Source organism: Bufo gargarizans, chromosome 6, assembly GCF_014858855.1.
Source record: "Bufo gargarizans isolate SCDJY-AF-19 chromosome 6, ASM1485885v1, whole genome shotgun sequence".
In the NCBI taxonomy this organism is placed as follows: Eukaryota; Metazoa; Chordata; class Amphibia; order Anura; family Bufonidae; genus Bufo; species Bufo gargarizans.
The window spans coordinates 352,451,300-352,472,054 of NC_058085.1; the positions used below are offsets into that span (position 1 = coordinate 352,451,300).

Consider the following 20,755-nt stretch of genomic DNA (forward strand, 5'->3'; position numbering starts at 1 on the left):
GGCTCGGTCTACCTTCACAAAATGCCGCCCAGCGCGTCCCTCCAGCACACCCATCTCCTCTGGAATGTGATCCTACCTCTGTCTTCGGTGCATCTGTCTTCGGCGCAGGCGCAGTGAATGTCTGACCGCTGCTTGCACAGACATCTCGGTCATCAGCGCAGGCGCAGTGGAGATGTCTGTGCAGGGAGCGGTCAGACATTCACTGCGCCTGCGCCGATGACTGAGATGTCTGTGCAGGCAGCGGTCAGACATTTACTGCGCCGAAGACAGACGCGCACGGCGCAGGCGCGAGAGTTTGTCCGCTGACTCAGAGGTAGGATCGCATTCCAGAGGAGATGGGCGTGCTGGAGGGAAGCGCTGGGCGGCATTTTGTGAAGGTAGACCGAGCCTCTAGGTGCTGAAAAGACGCCCCCATAGCACCTAGAGGCTCATTAGCATATCAATAAAAGTTCGTTTTTTATGGAAACGGCTGCACAAAAAGCTATTATATTAGGATTGTTTGGTAGAGCAGACACTAGCGGATCGCTAGTGTCTGACAGCTAATTTGTCAAAACGATGTGGTAGAAACCCTTTAAAAGAATCTGAAGATCAGACTTAGTTAGAGACTCATTCGATTCATTGAGTTAAAAGAGCCGCGAGTCACTATAACAGTTTACACTGAGGCTGATGCTTTTGTTGCAGCAGTGATGAGGTTAAGGGACAGGAGCAGAGAGATAAGAGAAGTGACAGATGACTGTTGCTCAGAAGCCATGAGATTGTAAGGCTACTTTCACACTAGCGGCAGGACGGATCCGACAGGCTGTTCACCCTGTCGGATCCGTCCTGCCGTTATTTCGCCGGACCGCCGCTCCGTCCCCATTGACTATAATGGGGACGGGGGTGGAGCTCCGGCGCAGCACGGCAGTGCATGGCGAAAGGCCGCCGGACTAAAAGTACTGCATGTCCAACTTGTTGTGTGGTCTTTGCTCAGGGGTAAAATGCAAAGCTGTTTTCTGGATTATCCCACAGGGCCATGATCCTCCATCATTGTTATTAAGCCCTCCCTTGCCAGCCCACCCAGCCCTATTTAGCTTTGTGTTCAGCTTTGAAAAAAATGTTTAGGCCATGAAGGGGTTAATTAAGTGTTGGAGGGGGTGGGGGGTGTTATTGTGCATATTGTGTTTGGGATCCATTTAACAAGTTTGACCAGTTGGGTTTGAGAGTGGTTGAGTGTCATCCACAGATCCCCCATAACAGTGTGTCATCCACAGATCCCCCATAACAGTGTGTCATCCCCAGATCCCCCATAACAGTGTGTCATCCACAGATTCCCCCATAACAGTGTGTCATCCACAGATATCCCATAACAGTGTGTCATCCACAGATCCCCCATAACAGTGTGTCATCCACAGATCCCTCATAACAGTGCGTCACCCACAGACCCCCCATAACAGTGTGTCATCCACAGATCCCCATAACAGTGTGCCATCCACAGATCCCCATAACAGTGTCATCCACAGATCCCCATAACAGTGTCATCCACAGATCCCCATAACAGTGTCATCCACAGATCCCCATAACAGTGTCATCCACAGATCCCCATAACAGTGTCATCCACAGATCCCCCATAACAGTGCGTCATCCACAGATCCCCCATAACAGTGCGTCATCCACAGATCCCCCATAACAGTGTGTCACCCACAGATTCCCCCATAACAGTGTGTCATCCACATATTCCCCCATAACAGTGTGTCATCCACATATTCCCCCATAACAGTGTGTCATCCACAGATCCCCCATAACAGTGTGTCATCCACAGATCCCCCATAACAGTGTGTCATCCACAGATTCCCCCATAACAGTGTGTCATCCACATATTCCCCCCATAAGAGTAAGTCCTCCACAGATTCCCCCCATAACAGTACGTCATCCACAGATCCCCCCATAACACTGTAACAGTAAACCTTGTCCTTTTTTTTTTTTTTTTTTTTTATGTGCCAGGGGGAGATTGCTAGGGCAGATTAGAACAGGTAGTGTAGTTAGTGTTAGTGGAGGGTCCTGCTTAAAAGAGCCTACCTTGTCAGTGGTAGCAGGCTTCATATTATTTGGTCAAAAATGAATTCCTTACTGAAATCACTGATTATCAAGTTTTACTGTCTTTGTAGTTGTAAAAAAATTATGAAATTGGGGGTAGGTCCTTGGGGGTGGAGGGGAGGTGGAGTCAGGACGGATTCTAAAGGGGCGGGGCAGGAGGGGGGGCCCAGGCCTTGAGCTGTGTAAGGGGCCCCTAAATTTCTGATGACAGCCCTGATTACTGAAAAAAATGAACTTTGCACAATATTCAAATTTTTCCAATTTCACCTGTATGTATGGACAGCAGAGAAATAGTAATTCCGATCACACTGCCTAACACCCTGCATTGGAAACTATTAGCTACACTACATCACTATCTAGCCTACACTGACTATCTCCCACTAACTATCTGTATTATATATATATAAGCTAACTATCTATCTAATGTAATTGGATAAGGAATAGGATCCAGATGAAAGCACAGAGCACAGCAATGTCACTGCTCTCAGAACTGCAAAAAAACCTGCAGAAAATGGCTGCTGGGGAGTTTCTTATATAGTAAGGGGTAGGCAACTTTCCTATAGGTTGCTAGGAATGGTGCTAAGCTCTGACAAAGATATTGCAGCCTTCTCATTGGCCCACAAGCAAGAAGGGAGGTCACTGATGAAAAACAAAATCTATTCATTACCAATTCCAAATATATAGCACTATATTCTACATCTTCGCGATTTCTGATATTCGCAATAAAAATTTGTGAATAGAATATACGTGATAAATACTATAAACTAGTTCCAGTTTTGGCTTTGGCTAAAAAAAGGGTAAAAAAACGCTATTGCATGAAAATATTCACCTGTATTCTAGCCTCAATCCTATAGTTATGAGGTTGTTTTAATATTTCATTGACGTAGCTGTATTCTATCTTTTGAGTGACATAAATGAAAAAATTAATTCTGCCAATTCAGGAATATACAATGTGCACAATTAGAGATGAGCGAATTTCTCAAAAATTCGATTCAGCAGGTTTGCAGAATCTTTCAAAAGAATTTTGGTTTCGATCTGAATTTATTTGTGGTAAATTGTGTTAAAAACGGCTATTTCCTGGCTGCAGAGAGCCTTTATAGTGGCGTAGAACACTGTGCCTTGCAGTAACACGCATAGGGAGTCTGCTGTGGTAGTGAAATAATACTGTGAGTCAGTATGACCTGCAGATGACAGGCGTCGCTCTTAGAATCACTGCACACTTCACTTATTTGGGCAGTCACGGGGCCAAAACTGACCAAATAACTCAAGTGTGAACTCAGCCTTACAGGTCAATGTTAGCGACAAGAAGAAGCGCACTCCTTTTACACCGTCGTCAGCTGATTGCACATAGAGGTCTACAGAACCTGGTCTATTAAATGCTTATACAAGAAGAGCCCCCCGACAGAGTGGAGAGGGTGTCAGCAGTAACTTTGTGTTTACTTCACTGATTATTTTTCCCTTCCTCTGATCCATTAGAACAATAACCCACCAAAATGGGATTGTGTCTGTGGAACATCCACCTTCACTCGGTCAGCATTTGGTCAGTAATCCATCAGTAATGCTAAGGCCCAAAAAACAGGAGTGGATCCAAAACAGAGATGACACGTGAATTGAGTATTTGCATATCTTCTGTGTTTTGTACCCACTCCTGCTTTTGGCTACCAATTCATAAGCCAATTCTGATGCAAAATAGGGACCATGTCATGCAGGCCTTACAGCTGTTACATAGACAGGATCCATGGTGCACCTCATTTTTCCTTCCTTCTGACAGATCAGAAGAAGAGTCAAATAAATGATGTCAGCCAGGCCGAAAGGCAAGATAGTGGCCCAGTCATGAAGTGGGGAGGGTGGGAACAGCATGAGAAGTCGACAGAGTGGCCCTATGACATAGTGGTGAGGTGGAAGCAGCATGAGGATACCACAGAGTGACCCAATGACAGAGTCTGGAGGTGGCAGCAGCATCAGGAGGAGGCCACAGAGTTGCACAATGACAGTGTGGAGGTGACGGCAGCATCAGGAGGCCACAGACTAGCATAAAGAAAGAGTGTGGAGGTTGTGTCAGCAGCTTTAGGAGGGGGCCACAGGGTAGCACAATGACAGTGTGGAAGTGGCAGGAGCAGCTTGAAGAGACCACAGAGTGGTACAATGACAGAGTGTGGAGGTGACAGCAGCAACATGAAGGGAACACAGAGTGGCACAATGACAGTGTGGAGGTGGCAGTAGCATCAGGAGGCCACAGAGTGGCAAGGTGACATAGTGTTGAGGTAGAAGGAGCATCAGGATACCACAGAGTGGCAAGGTTACATAGTGTGGAGGTGTAAGCAGCATCAGGAGACTACAGGGTGGCAAGATGACATAGTATGGAGGTGGCAGCAGTATCAGGAAACCACAGAGTGGCGAGGTTACATAGTGTGGAGGTGTAAGCAGCAACAGGAGACCACAGAGTGGCAAGGTGACATAGTGTGGAGGTGGCAGCAGCATCAGGAGACCACAGAGTGGCAAGGTTACATATTGTGGAGGTGGCAGTAGCATCAGAGGACCACACAGTGGCAAGGTGACATAGTGGGGAGGTGGGTGGCAATACCAGTACCAGTTGAAGATGGTGTGTGAAAGAATGAGCACTTGGCATCAGATGTGTGGCATCAGGCAGGTGGCAGCATCAGAATATTTGCTGAGGCAGGTAGCCAGAAGAAACTGATCTCTTTTGTCAAGGTGTTGGTGTGGCAACATGGATGATCTAGTCTGATGCATCAGACATTGGTGGGTGGAAATCCTAACTGATCCATGCCTGATTCATCTTGACAAAGGTCAGTCTCTCCACATTTTGGGTGGACAGGCAAATTCTTCTTGGGGTAACTATGGCCACTGCCGCACTAAACACCCACTCTGATGCCAAACTACTGGCCGGGCAGGAGAGCTTTCCCAGGGCAAGCTCTGCCAGTTGCGGCCACAAATCCAGTTTTGCTGTCCAGTAGTCCATTGAATCTTCAATGCAGGGTGGCAGGGTGCTGTCCAAGTATGCCACCACCTGCTGGTTCAGGGCCTGCTTCAGTTCTAGCTGCTGCTGCAGATGATGAGTAGTTTCTTCACTAGGTGTGTGAAGAAAGCTGCTCATCAGCGACTCTAGACTCAAGTTGCTGCTGATGGAGCTGGAGCTACTCCTACCCCCCACCCTACCACAGCAGTCATGTCAGAGAAATGTGAGTGCAGAGGATGGGCGATGGCACAGAGAGGCAGCGGCCAAATGACTACATAGGATGCCTCTATAGTAGTTTAGTTTGTCCTCCCTCTCAGCAGGTGTCAAAAAGGCCCCCATTTAGGACTGGTAGTGATGGTCCAACAAGGTGGAGAGCCAGAAGTCATCGCTCTGCCGAATGGTGACAATTCAGCTGTCACTACACAAGCAAGTGAGCATGCATCAGGCCATTTGCGCAAGTGACTCGGAGGACTCCCTGCTTCCATCTCTACTGCATACTGCCACGGTGTGTCTGGGTCCTCTGTCTCCTCTTCCTCATGGCCGCTGTAGCTCCTCTGGCTGTTCCTGCTCCTCCTCACCTGTCACCTGTGTAGAAAAACCACCCATTTCACTAAACATTGCTTGTGCTCTGGTTGTTCTCTTTCTCCTCCTCCTTCAGTTCAGACCCCACAGGGCTCACGTAGCCATGAAATCTTGGCGCAATGTCTCCAGTCCCGTGACCAGCCAGCTGCCACTGGCTGACATTGAAGTTACACAAAGGAGTAGTCCTGTCCGCTTGGATTATCAAGAAATCGTTTATGGCCTTTGTCTGTTTGTATAGTCAGTCAAACATATGGAGGGTGGAATTTTAACGGGTGGAAATGTCGCATATCAGCCTATGTTGGGGGATGCCGTTCTGCCACTGCAGCTCAAGGAGTGTGTGCTTTGCAGTGTATGAGTGGCTAAAGTGCATGCAAAGTTTCCTGGCCATTTATAGGCTGTCTTGCAGATGAGTGGAAGATGTCAGGAAATGCTTGACAACCAGATTAAACAAGTATGCCATTCAGGCACCATGGCTCAGCCCTCCTTGACTCAGCGCTGACTCCATGCTCTTCCCATTGTTCGTCACCATGGTTCCAATTTTGAGTTGTCGCAGAGAAAGGAATCGATTTCTTGATGAAGGACACGGAGCAGTTCCTCCCCTGTGTGACTCTATTCACCCAGGCAAACGAGGTGCAGAACAGTGCGTGCCTTGTACATGTGGTATGCTGGAGGGGACTGTGAATTGTCCCTGTAGTGGAGGCTGAGGACACGGTGGAGGATAAGGAGGCAGAAGTGGACATTTTCGCAGAACCAACAGCGTGAGAATGTGGAGGCGAAAGCGGCGTCACCTGGCCAAGTTGCTGGTGTGACTGTGCAGGAACCAAATTTACCCAGTTGACCTTAAAGGACATCTATTGACCCTTACCGTAGTTACAGGTCCACATGTCTGTGCTTCCATGCACTTTGGCAGATACTGACAAGTTCAAGGACTGGCCCATCTTCTGTTTTACATACGTGTGCAGGGCTGGTACTGCCTTTTTGGCAAAGAAATGACGGCTTGGGACTCTCCACCTCGGCTTGGCACAAGCCATCATTTCTCTGAAAGGTGCAGAGTCCACCACTTGGAAAAGAAGGGACTGCAGCACCAGCAACTTGGCCAGGAGCACATTCATCTTCTGCGCCGTTGGATGAGTGCAAGCATACTGTTATTCTCTTGGCAATCGATTTGATGATTGATTTCTGTCGGAATGACTGACGAGGTGTAGGAGCAGGAGCATCAGTACCAGCAGACGATGGGATGGACAGACAGCTCCCTTCGGCTGAGGTGGTGGAGCCTTGACTGCCTGAAATCGGGTGCGTGCCACTGGGTGATGCATAGTGATGAGCGGCAGGGGTCATATTCGAATTTGCAATATTTCATTAATATTTTGTAGAATATTTGGCGAATTTGAATATTCGTTACATTCTACATTCTGCAATGTAATGATCGCGTAATATGCGAATATTACGCGATCAATACAGGCGTGGGTCAAAAAGGAATATATAGCACTATAGAATGTAGTGCTATATATTAATTTTTTGGGGAATATTCGTCATTTTTTCTATCTGAAGTTATGATTCCTCACTGCTTAAGTTGCTTATCAAGCAACTTAAGCAGGGAGGAACCATGACTTCAGATGGAAATAAATGACGAATATTCTAAAAAATGAATATATAGCACTATATTGAATATAGTGCTATATATCAATTTTTTAGAATTTTCAAAATAATGTTTTCAATATGAAGTCAAGATTCCTCCCTGCTTAAATTGCTTGACAAGCAACTTAAGCAGGGAAGAATAATAACTTCAGAAGGAAAAAAATTACGAATATTCTAAAAAAATAATATATAGCACTATATTCTAAAGTGCTATATATTCCTTTTTGACCCACGCCTGTATTGATCGCGTAATTTTCGCATATTATGCGATCATTACATTGCAGATTTTTCGAGTAAAAAAATTATGAATATTCGAAAAAACAAATATATAGCACTATACTCTAAATATTCTCAAAGTTGCGATATTCTCAATATTCGTAATTTGAATATTTGCGCTCAACATTAGTGATGCAGCGGTCGTTGCGGCAGGCTAGACCACCACATCGAAGCCATGGTTCTACCAGGCCACTTTATGGTGACGCTGCAAATGTTGACGCAGGGCCATGGTGCCAACATTGACACTGTGGCTCCCTAGTGTGATCAGCTACATCATCGAGTTCTGTCTGCAGGTCACTGATGTCTTCCTCAACGGTCTCTGGGTCAGGAGCCTGACCGCTCGCAACACCAGCTCTCAAGCCACTCTCCTCATCACTACTTGCCCGCCTACTGGATGAAGGGGCGGATGTCTGCTCCACATCTTGGCTGGCCAGTAGCTGCTGACTGTCTTCTAGTAGCTTGTCCTCACTGTATAGTGGAGCTGAGCCCACAGCATATAATACTTCTCTGGCTGAGGGAACATAAAAGGACAGAGGCAGGTTGAGGACAGGTGAGGACACAGGGCCTGCTCCCGGGCCATGCCAACTAAGGGTTGTGTCTGACGAACTCACCAACTGTTGACTGGGGGTGGCTGATGTTGCTTGGGATGAAGTGGATGACCGAGTCAACCATTCAAGTACCGCTGGGCTGCTGGTCAAGACACGACCACTAGATGACACTGGGAGCTCAGGCCTCTCGCTGCGACTCTTGCTTCCACGCCCCCTTACTCTGCTACGACCTGTGCCAGAAACATTTACGCCTCTGACACTCCCCTGTGCAGGGCCTGGCACTTCTCTCTCTGACATACTGTTAAATCAAATAAATTAAAAGGAAATTAAAACACCCCAAAAAAGTCTGTAATTTTCTCACTTCACCACACAACAACTAATAAGCCCTTTTTTTCCCCACTAATACACGCCAAAAAGGGCTTTAGAACATATAACTGCACCGCTGAACGGCAAATAATATTTTTTTGCCACTAATACATACCAAAAAGGGCTGTAATTTTCTCACTTCACCACACAATGGCTAAAATAAACCCTTTTTCCCCACTAATACAAGCCAAAAAAATGCTTTAGAACATATACAGTAACTGCACCGCACAAGGGCAAATAAGACGTATAAATATTTCCTTGTAATAAACCCTGTTAATGGCTGTATCAAACAGCACTTGCACCCCAATAACAAGAATGGTATGCTGGAATTACAGAGCTGTATAATGGCATTTGGATCCCCAGTCAGTGCATAGGATTGTTCCTATTACCCAGGCTGTAACCTCCCCTACTGAACCCTGTCCTACATAAATGCTGTGGAATAATTCCTCCCTATCCTTTCCCTGAACTTCTATACAGCTAAATAAAAGTTTTAAAGTTTTTTCTACCACTGTCCCTAGCGCCTGATGTCTCTCCCTGCACTAAGTGCACTGAAAAAATGGCTGAATCCAAGATGGATGAGGCTATTTATAGGGCTGTGACATCACAGGCATGGCTTGGCTGAATTGCATTGTGGGTGATCCCTAGTTCCCAGAGTTCCTATCTCCATGTCCTAACACATGCAGCAGCCATTTTAGGAAAAAATGTGATTCGTTACCACAACGTGTGAGGAAATTCAGATTCAGTGCGAATCTAATTTTTCCTTAAATTCAGATCGAATTCCACTTCGTAAACTTATATTTGCTTATCTCTATGCACAATACAATAGAAGACTACTGTGTTTTAAGTTGTAAAAAAACAAAGGTGTTCTCGTAGGGTACTTTCACACCAGCGTTATTCTTTTCCGGCATTGAGTTCCATCCTAGGGGCTCAGTACCGGAAAATAACTGATCAGTTTTATCCTAATGCATTCTGAATGGAGAGCAACTGCCTGCCTGAATCCTCTGCCACAAATGTGAAAGTACCCTTATTTTGTAAAATATTGTATTGATATTTTGTATTGTACATATTAAAAATCACATCTAGATGCACACATGAAATAACATTGTCACATTTTTACATTTCCATGTTTTACAGTGATTGATATTACACCATTCTGTCTTAGTTGGGGGAGGGTGGCAAAGTATATTTGAATTCTGTACACGTTGCATTGTTACTCTTTTAAGTGCCATTATTTTAATGCAATCTTACATTTTCTTGGAAAAGATAAAGAGATACAAGAACATTTCACACGAAGGGACTTTACAGACAGCTGGATTTTTGAAGTCGTTCCTGTGGAGTAAGTAATAATAATAATGTCAACGTATAGCAATTGAGATTGACAGCTACTGCCTATCAGCCAGTTTAAGGCTACTTTCACACTAGCGTTTGGCTTTCCGTTTGCGAGATCCGTTCAGGGCTCTCACAAGCGGTCCAAAACGGATCAGTTTTGCCCTTATGCATTCTGAATAGAAAAGGATCCGCTCAGAATGTATTAGTTTGCCACCAGTCACCATTCCGCTCTGGAGGTGGACACCAAAACGCTGCCTGCAGCGTTTTGCTGTCCGCCTGACAAAGTGGAGCTAAACTGATCCGTCCTGGCACACAATTTAAGTCAATGGGGGCGGATCTATTTTCTCTGACACATTCTGGTACAATAGAAAACATCATGGCTATAGAAGAGATAATACAACCGGATCCATTCATGACGGATGCATGCGGTTGTATTATTGTAACGGAAGCTTTTTTTGGAGATCCATGACGGATCCGCAAAAAATTCTAGTGTGAAAGTAGGCTAAGCTATATTTTAGCAGTACATAATACAGCTGTAATAACAGGACATACTGTAGTTCTGCTCAAATTAACTTAACGGTTAATTTTTTATTATTACTGTATTGTATTAATTTTGAGCTCAAATCATTTTTCCACTTGTATTCATTAAAACTTTTGAGCCTCTTTCTCTACACAGCTTTGAGATTCTCTAGTAGCATGCTCTGTATTTACTGTGCCCCATCACGCAGCTCAGCTGACAGCTCCTTATCTCTGACCTCCTCCTAAACACTTATTATATCTCAATTCTTATCTTACTAGATTCTATTTCTAGCTTACAAAGTGGAAGTGGAAGTGAAAGTATTCACACAGCTAGACAGTTAACCCTTTGTGACAGAACATCTGCATATGTTTAATAAAGATTCATTGAAAAAAAAAGATTCTTAGCCCAAAATGAGTAAAATACAATCATTTAAGGATTTCCCCCAAAAGGTGTACTTAGCTTTTTTTTAAAATATTTATATTTTCTTTTTTAATATAAAAATAAGCAAAAAAGAAACAATAATATACACAAACAATAAATATGACATAATTATCATTAACAATATCATATTTACCATCATATCGTTATTTCACTTCACATAAATATGTTTATTTATATTTTTGTAAATAAATCTATAGTATTAGAATCCACTTCTTGTGCCCAGTTACTTTCACTCTTAAATTTAATCACGCCCCCCAACTCCCTCTTTACATTCTTATATATCTGTGAAATTGATACTTTAGTGACATTACTATAATAGCAGAATTCTACAAATTCTGAGTGTTTAGTAATTAAATATTCTTTATTCTCGGTTGAGTCAAATGCATGCTTCAGTCAGAGATATCTAAACCGTGTGAGGGGGTCTAGCTCAATACTAGGCCCCAGTTCCTCTGATGTCTTGAACTTCCCTTCAACCACAATCTGTGAAACAAACTTGATACCATTTTTGTTCCCAAAATATATAGTCATCCAACCTCTGAAACTCACCTAAATGAATATTTCTCCTTATAGGGGTAATCCTTAATGAATGGTTTATACCCAATAATTTTTTTGTCTTAACCCATATTAAGTGCATCATATGACTAATTGGACACTTCCTTCCCTTAATTTTTAAAATCCCAGTTTCAAGAAAACTGAAGATGTTATATTGAAGACTTTCGAACTCACCCAGCAAATAACGGTGCAAACTGTCATTATCCATCATTAACCACTGTAACTGGGATGCGAAATAGTAACCTCGAAAGCAGGGGACGGACAAGCCACCATCTTCTTCATTTAACCACAAATATTTTTGTTTCATCCTAATCCTTTTTCTCCCCCATATGAGATCATTAGTCAACCTTTCCAATACATAAAAAAAAATGGTCCCCTATCCACACAGGGCATAAGCAAATAACATATAGAATCTGAGGTAACAAAACCATTTTTATAATGGCGATTCGATCAGCCTGCCGCATCAGTAGTTTTTGCCACGTACAGGTTTTATTTTTTAACCCTTGTAAGGAGAGGGGAAACGTTTAATTCTATATAATCCTGAATCCTCAAGCTCATTTTTATTCCAAGGTATTCAAAGGAGCCTGTGGTTTTCAATATTTTAACATTTATGTCATTTTGCGCTATTTCATATCCTATTGGGAGTAGCACCGATTTCGTCCAATTTACCTTGAAACCAGATATTTGTCCAAATTGGTCAACTATCAAGTAGGGCACCATTGATGCCCCCCCTTCCAAAAAAACAAAACATCGTCCGCATATAAACATATCTTGTCCAATGCACCCTCACCCCCAAAGCCCCTGATTTTATCATCTGCCCGGACCTTACAGGCCAGGGGTTCCATAAATATGGCAAACAATAATGGGGAGAGGGGGCACCCCTGCCTAGTACCTCTTTGTAATGTTATCGGCTCTGATATCACCCCATTGACTTTTATCCTCACTTTAGAATGGCGATATAGCAATTGTACCCATCTAATGAATTTTCCCCCCAGATTCAGCTCATGCATTATTCTCCAGTATGCCCACTCCACCCTGTCAAACGCTTTTTCCGCGTCCAAATACAGGATGGAGTGGGCCCCCTCACCACTCATCTGGATATTTAGCAGAGCCCGTCGGATATTTGTTTGGGCTTGTCGTTTTGGCACAAACCCTGATTGATCCGGGTGGATTATTTTTTCTATAACTTTTTTCTGTCGGTTTGCTAGTAGTTTAGCGCATATTTTAAAATCGTGTTGAGAAGAGAGATGGGGCGATAAGAGTCCTCCTTTCTCTCATCCTTCCCTTTTTTCCCTATCAAGGTGATTGCAGCCTCTGATAGAGACGCAGGGAGGTCCCCCTTATCCATTGATTCATTTAGAACCTGCAAAAAGACGGGTGAGGAGTTACCCCGAATGGATTTCACAGTCTCCCGTAGTTCCTCCAATTTTATGGGACCATTCAATGATTCGCTCTCCTCCTCGGAGAGCCTAGGGAGCGATATACCCTCCAGGAAGCGTCCTATATCTCCATCCCCCCCACTCTCTCCGAGGAGTAGAGGTCCCCATAGTATCTTACAAATTCTTGTTCGCTTTCTCCCCGGCTGGATGTCATCCCCCCATCTCTCCTCTCAACACTGTTAATTCAGTTATTTTCCTTTTGATTTTGTATAAGTGTGGACAACAGTCTCCCTGGCTTTCCAGACTCACTAAAATATCGTACCCCCTCAAAGAAAACTTTTTGTTGTACCTTAATAATGCGATTTTGGCCTCTTCTAACTGACCCACCAATTCAGGTAGATCATTTACAAGGAGTTCCTCCTCTATTTCCTTTATCTTATCTCCCAACGCCCTCTCCTTTTTAGCAAATTCACGTTTTAACCCCTTAATTTTGCCAACAAAAATACCACGTATATATGCTTTGAAGGCGTCCCACACATAACCTATTTGTGTAGATCCTAAGTTAATTCGCCAGTATTCCTTTATATCAACGTTAATGCCTTCTTAATTATCAATTAAGTTCAACCAGTGCGGGTTTAGCCAAAACTCTCGGGTTTTTCGCATAGAGCTTTTTTTTAATGTAAGGCTAATAGGGGAATGATCTGAAATGCTATTAGCCTCATATTTCATACTTGATATCTGATCTACCAATTCCGGGCTAACTAGTGCCATATCTATTCTTGACATTATTTTACTTCCGCGACTGAAACACGAGAAAGCCCTCTTATTTTCGTAGAGGTATCTCCAAACATCTAATAATGACAATTCCTGCGATATTCTTTCGAGGAGTGTTTGTTGATTTGTCGTTTTGAAATAACCGAAAATCTATCTAACTTCCTATTCATCACATTGTTAAAATCTCCCATTATTAATACGGGGCATGTACTTAGCCTTTTAATCATTATGTAGTTCTAGCAACATGCAAGTGAATTTCCTTGAGATTGGTTGTGATTAGAGATTTTCTTAAAAGTTTGATTCGGCTGATTTGCCGAATTTCACCCAAAAATGCGCTTCGTGACTGATTACTTCATGAAGCGCATTTTTTTTTGCAAGTAGTGGGTGGAATGACGGGGAGCTGCGATAGCGCCGTCCTCGTCAATGCACCCCTCAGATTCCGCATTCGGTGTCCTGGCAGCAGCCTCAGCAAACAAAGCACGCATTCGCAAGCTGTCTGCGCACTTCGCTTGACCCGGAAAGGACGAGCGGAGTAGCGTGAGATTCCTGACAGGCAGAGGACAGAGGGGCAGGAGAGGAGGCATTCTGGCAGCTGGCGCATGCGTGCTTCGTTCGCGGAGGCTGCTGCCAGGACTGATGATGACTGGATCCAGGGCGCATGCGCGAGATTACAGCGCACCAGAACAATGACGTCAGCGATGAAAGGAGTGAATAATTTGCAGTGGGGCGGTGCTAGGCTCCAAGAGAATGGGCACGGCTGTGCTCCAACGGCTGTCCCTTGGGCTCCTTAGAGAGGTCATTTGCATATGAATAAAAGCGATTTTTACAGAAATGACAAGACATATGGCAGTAAGACTAGTATATTTTAAACTAAATCGAGGAGACTGATGTGTTAATGTGACAAGCTCTGTTGCTAAAATCCTGATGACAGAATTCCTTTTATTTATTCCTGTGTGATGTTTGTTCTACAGCTCAGATGGACACACCGTACTAAATCGAGCTACACCACACAGCATCACTAAGTGGGTGACTGATGCCATTTGCTTAAGCAAGACCGGTTTTGCCAGTGTCTCTGGTGTTGAGCTCACCACCTTCCAACCTTACTTCATTGACCTGCTTGCCCCCTACTCTGTAGTACAAGGAGAGAAATTTACCATACAAGTCGTGGTCTTCAGCTATGTAAAGAAATGTATTCTGGTAAGAAAGAGGCTGATAAATCTAAAAATTACAGCTGAAAATGTTTGATGGCATCCATTTTCTGGTGGTGGATTTCCATTGATGAGATTTTTTTTTTTAGAAATGAGTAAACTGAAAGTTTGGCATTTATTATGATTCCATAAAATCTAGCAGTAACCACGCAGCACGTCTTTTAATTCTTTACTTATCATTTTTGCATTCTTATTAAAACAGATTGTCGTGTCATTGCTGGATTCTGAGGAATTTGCAACAGTCAAGAACAGGGAGCAGGCCAGATGTGTCTGCGAGAGGCACGCACACAGTTTCACCTGGGATGTTACAGCAGTGAAACCAAGTACTGTATTCATTTACGCCAAATAATATTTTTAATTGAATGGGCATCTTTTACCAGATTTGTGCCTATGACACTGGCTGACCTGTTGCATGTGTGTTTGGCAGCTGAAGGCATCTGTGTTGGTCCCAAGTTCATATGTGCCCAATAGCTGAGAAAAATTATGTTTTATTATATGCGAATGAGCCTCTAGGAGCAACGGGGGCGTTGCCATTACACCTAGACTCTCTGCTCTCTCTGCAACTCCCGCCCCCCTTGTACTTTGATTGACAGGACCATCTGTGATTATGTTCTTATTGACTGGCCCTGTCAAGTCCAGAGGGTGCGGCAGTTGCAGAGAGAGCTGAGCCACTAGGTGTAAAAGCAACACCCCCGTTGCTCCTAGAGGCTCATTAGCATATATCAAAACATCATTTTTCTCAGCAATGTGGGCACATATCAACATGGAACCAACACAGATGCCTTCAGCTGCCAAGTGGACATGTTTCATAGGTGCAAATCTGCTGACAGATGCCCTTTAAACTTTAAAGGGGTATTCCAGTACAAGTATTCCACTAAATAGGTCATAACTGTTTAATGTAAATTCTCTTCATCAGTCACACTGCACTGGCCCTGAAGCTGTGACAACACATACATACACACATTAGTACATACATGTACTATTGAATATCCACTAGGTAAGGAACAAGTGTTGGAGCGTGTAAAGGAGTAAGAACAATATAAAAAAAAGTCTCTTGATGTTTATTCTTTATGTTCTGTACTCATTTGTAATGTAATACATTAAAGAACAACCTGATTTCATATCTAATATAATTTTCAGAGACCCTAAAGGTCCATGTAGACAGTGGTTCTCTAGAGGTCGATGGGAAATGTACTGAGGATCCTTTACTGATAAGCAGTGATCATCGAGAAGATTCTGTTGAGAAAACCATTGTGGTCAAGGTAAGTTCTCCATTGTAAGACAGCGGCGCCCTACTGTGATTTAAGATGATGAGACGTTTTCCTTGTTACCCAGCGATACAAAAACTCCTGGACAACCCCTTTAGGACATTTAGTTCAAACTCAAAGCTGAAAAATATTGTTCTTTTTTCAAAATAATGTCAATTAGGTAAAAAAATTTGCAATTGTTTCAGAATTTTAGCAAGGTGCTCATATTAATAGCCTTTAAAGAGAACCTGTCGTCAACTTTATGCTGATCTCACTGAGGGCGGTATAAAATAGTGACAGAAATGCTGATGTCAGCGGTGTGTCACTCATGACCTAAAAGTAAGAGGTTGCCGAGAACCAGCATCATAATCATTGCAGCCCAGGCCTTGAAAAGAGTCACATCTACCTGAGAAGAGTCCTGGTTATACATAATCTCCTGCGCACTCGCCTATCTGCTGATGATTGGCAGTTCTCTCCTAGAGAGAAAAGGAAAAAACTAGGTAGTAAACTGTCAGTCATCAGCAGGTGGGCAGGAGAGCAGGAATTCATGAATAACCAGGACTCTTGTCAGGTGGCCGTGACTCTTTTCCAGGCCCAGTCAGCAATGATTGTGATGTAGGTTCTCGGCAACCACTTACTTTTAACTTTTAAATGACAGACTGCTGAAATTATCTCACCTGTCTCTACTTTATACTGCCGTCAGTATGGGAAGCAAAAAGTTGATGACAGGTTCCCATTAATAGCCACTGTTTCAGTATTTATTCATTCATTCTGAGGTACAGGGTCACAGCTCTGTTTTATGCCTACCCCTGTATCAAAATTACTATTGTTCAAGGCCTAGGCGTGTGGTCCCCAAGGAACTGTATATAACCTGCCAGCCCCTCTATACCACTGCCAAGAGATAGAGCAATAACTCCAGTAATTATTATTATTTTTTTTTTATTGTTAGCCAAGGGGACATGAAGAAGAAAAGACACAGACATTCATTATATACCCGCCAGGTAAAAAAATAAATATAGAGCATGTCATTTATTTACTTCTATAAAAACTAGCTCAATTGGTGAGGCTTATCAACACTAGTGCAAATGAAAACTCTCTTAGTTCCCCATAGCAACCAATCAGATTCCACCTTTCATTTTTTAGAGCGCCTCTGGAAAATGAAAGGTGAAATCTAATTGGTTGCCAAGTTTTGATAGATCTCCCCTATTGTGTTTTCCCCATCTTACAACTTTCCTGAACCAAATATTTATATTTGCCTATATTCACATGACTATTTGTGGTCTGCATCTGATCTCCTTTTTTTGCAGATCGGACGTGGACTCATTCACTTCTATTGTTCTGCAAAAAATGTGAAAAGTACACTGATGTCATCGGTGTGCTGTACAAAGCCATCTGTCCATCCCGCAAATTATAGAATATGTTGTATTTTGGTGCGTTTTGTGGACTAGAACAGGCATGTCTTTTATAGTTCCCACGGGAAGTGCGGGTGCACATTTTTTTATGTGAATTTGAAGATTTGAGACTAAATAGGCTTATACAGGCTAAGTGATAAAATTATTTGAGTGTGATTAACAAGGTAAAACACAAATCACATACAGAATAGTAAAGGTAAGTGATAATCATGGCCTGCAATGCAATGGGGGAGCTCCCGTTACTGTGCTACTCACGTAGCAAATGGCCAATGCCCCATGATAATATAAGAGAGCTATAGTGACCTACAACATCCTACCTAGAAGATGTTCTCAGCAGCCCTGCGCTCTTTGACTTTGTGCACAAAAATGGATACCTCTCAGCTACTACTCCTAAGGATGTCCAGTGTGCAATATACACACAGGAGTGGAGTCTGGAGGTTATCTGACACAGAACAATGGCTTTGTTTACGTATGTTGATTAACTATCCCTAATTCACTACATTATTAGGAATATAGAAGTTAATATAATAATTTAAGGGAAAGTCCCAATCAGTGCTTATTTAAGGAATTTACCCTTATAACACAGCACATGGCCGATATCCATATCTTGTGGATCTGCGATTTGCGGACTGTAAAAAGGATAAACCTGTGTGAATGCAATCTTTTTGTGCAATGCTACATTCTTACCTTTCCTAGCCTGTCTATCTTAAGTTAAACATGACTGACAACTGTCCCTCATTCCTTCAAGTCTAAATTCCATCCCACTCTGCTACATACTATAATTTCACAGTGGGAAGGTAGTAAATGCACAGTGCTGCACTATTTCAGAGCACAGATGGTTCAAACTCAGGAGTCTTACACGTGGCATCACTTTTGAGGTTGGGAAGAGGGGTTGTGTTGAACACAAGTTATGGATGTGCAGAAGTTTCAATGGTCAGTTGGACGCAATTTTAGACATCTTTTTTCATATTAGATCTTCAATTTTGTTTTCATTAAAAAGGATGTTTATAGGGAGCAATTGGATACGGCTCTGATGGAGGCCTGCATTTAAAACACTAAAATTTGTAATTTAACGTGGGTGATGCATTTTAGTCTTTCATTTGTTTACAATCAGGATCACAAGCAAGGTCTAGACTAGTGGCCTCCAACACATGACTCTCTTACCCCATACACTACAACCTTCTACAAGCAGAAAATGCTTGAAGTTTTGGTTTTACTATATCTGAAGAAGCATAGTTTAGAAACCACTGATCTAGAAATTTAAAGGGTTTTCCTGGAAATCACATTGATGACCTATCCTAAAGATAAGCCATCAATATAAAATCAGTTCCACTCCTGGGATGATCAACAGAATGAAGAGTGACCCAGCACAGTCCATAAGATTGTAGAAGACACGTGTCAATGATAGTTTTGCTACTTCTCCTGCTGACTGGACACTCCTTGCAGACTCTTTGCACTGGTTTGCTTTAGTGATCTGACTTGATGTGGGGTTAATGTTACCCACATTTAGTACACTACCCATAGACACCAATGTCCTCTCACTGGTCCTGTACTTTTCTGTTAGGCTACTTTCACACTTGCGTTGCTGTTTTCCGGTATTGAGATCCAGCAGATACCAAAAAAAAAGGTTTCCGTTTTGTCCCCATATATTCTGAATAGAAAGAGATTGGTTCAGGATGCATTTTGATATTTTCCACTCGATCAGCGTTTCGTTTTGTAACCGGACACAAAACTACTGCAAGCTGCGGTTTTGTGTCCGGTCATAACGGGGGGGAAAATTGATCCGGCACTGAAAACAATGTAAGTCAATGGTGACAGATCCGTCTTTTTAGGAGCTCCTAAAAACCCGGATCTGTCACCTATTGACTTTCAATGTATTTAGTGACTGATCCGTTTATTTCCGTTTTGATTTCACACAACCGCATCCTAACAGAACATTTGCATCCTGAAGTGCAAAATCAAAACAAATCAGTTTAATTCCGGCATTGAGATCCTCTGCCAGGTCTCTATACAGGAATTAACAACACAAGTGTGAAAGTAGCCTTACCTCCCACTGGTTTGGGTAAGTTTCCTGCTTCTCTTCTGTGCTCTGTACCACTCCCTCATTTACTCTGATCCGTGCTCCAGGCACAAGATCGTGCTTTACAGCAGACTCTGCCCACTTCCTTTGCTTCACTAATCCCAAGGGAACCACTTTCACATAGTGCCCTCTAGGTCTAGCACAAGCAACACACAGACACAACCACAACTGTATGGACGTTGTTGTGGTGCGCTGGAGTGAAGTAGTTGTGGCCACTACCTATTCATTCTGCTAATCAGTGGGCATCCCAGTGGTTAGAAGATCCCTGATAATGCAAGGTAGGCCATTAACATGTAATATTCTGGAAAAATATATTTTTTTTAACCCATGTTCCAACTTCTGAAATGACCTTTTTACACTAGTGTATTTTGTACCGGTGCTCCATGGATACTAGCTAGGAGACTATGGAGATAATGGTGCTTCTGAATGGTTTATCCACTGTCTGAAATCAGCTTCTTGAATGCATGATTTATATTTCCCATGTGGTTTGCTTTCATGAAGAATTATATAAATTTTGTCAGTCTCTAAATTATATTGCTGTTTTCTGTCACTTGACAGAAAATAAGGGGGACATTCATTTCACCTTGGAACTCCCAGAGAGACTAGTACCCGGCTCTGAACGTGCGCACCTCTTGGTTCAGGGTGAGTAATCTTGACTGATAAATATCTTACCTGCGAAATGTCACTTTATACTGGAATATAATACTACAGTGTATTTTAGTTTTATGTGTGGATTTATATATAACCTGTTTTCCAGGTGATATCATGGCCAATATTTATGTTAACTTGAACAATTTACTCTATATGCCTGATGACTGTGGAGAACAGAGCGCAGCCAAGTTTCTCAGAGCTTTATACACACTGGAGTATCTCGAGAGCATACATGAACTGACTCCTGAAAAAAAAGCCAGCATTATAGAAAGTTTAGAGAAAGGTAAATAAAATTTATGATCTAGTCAGGTATTTTTGTGCAAATTTCCCCTCTAACTTCCAATATTCCTTAACTTTTCATATGTCATTGAAGCTGTTTCTCCACCTCTCTGATGATCTCAAGGTCATCCACATATACCGTAAAACTGACTATTTATTATAAAGGGGTTGTCCCATGAAAAATATTCTACATTTTTCAAATCAGCACCTGGATCTGAATACTAAGAAAGTAAACACCCCTGAGCTGCCAGGTTGAAATGAATCTATCAGAGCAATTGCAGCAATGAATGGGCAGATCTATGGATTCATGTGAGATATAGGGCTGGTTCTAAACGTATTAGAAAGAAACTGTTATATACTACATTATATCTAATTTAAATTTTTTACATTAGTCACGAGAACCCCTTTAATGATTAACTAACA

General features: G+C 42.7%; 1 protein-coding gene across 1 annotated transcript in view; it reads left to right on the plus strand.

Moving 5' to 3' along the window:
* LOC122942211 (ovostatin-like) overlaps positions 1–20,755 on the plus strand; it is a 168,264-nt gene that overhangs the window by 105,126 nt on the left and 42,383 nt on the right. The window contains exons 15-21 of the mRNA XM_044299711.1: positions 9,724–9,796; positions 14,427–14,652; positions 14,866–14,986; positions 15,804–15,925; positions 16,860–16,911; positions 19,961–20,044; positions 20,160–20,336. Of these exons, the coding sequence (XP_044155646.1) occupies positions 9,724–9,796; positions 14,427–14,652; positions 14,866–14,986; positions 15,804–15,925; positions 16,860–16,911; positions 19,961–20,044; positions 20,160–20,336 (855 nt within the window). The remainder of the gene's footprint in view (positions 1–9,723; positions 9,797–14,426; positions 14,653–14,865; positions 14,987–15,803; positions 15,926–16,859; positions 16,912–19,960; positions 20,045–20,159; positions 20,337–20,755) is intronic.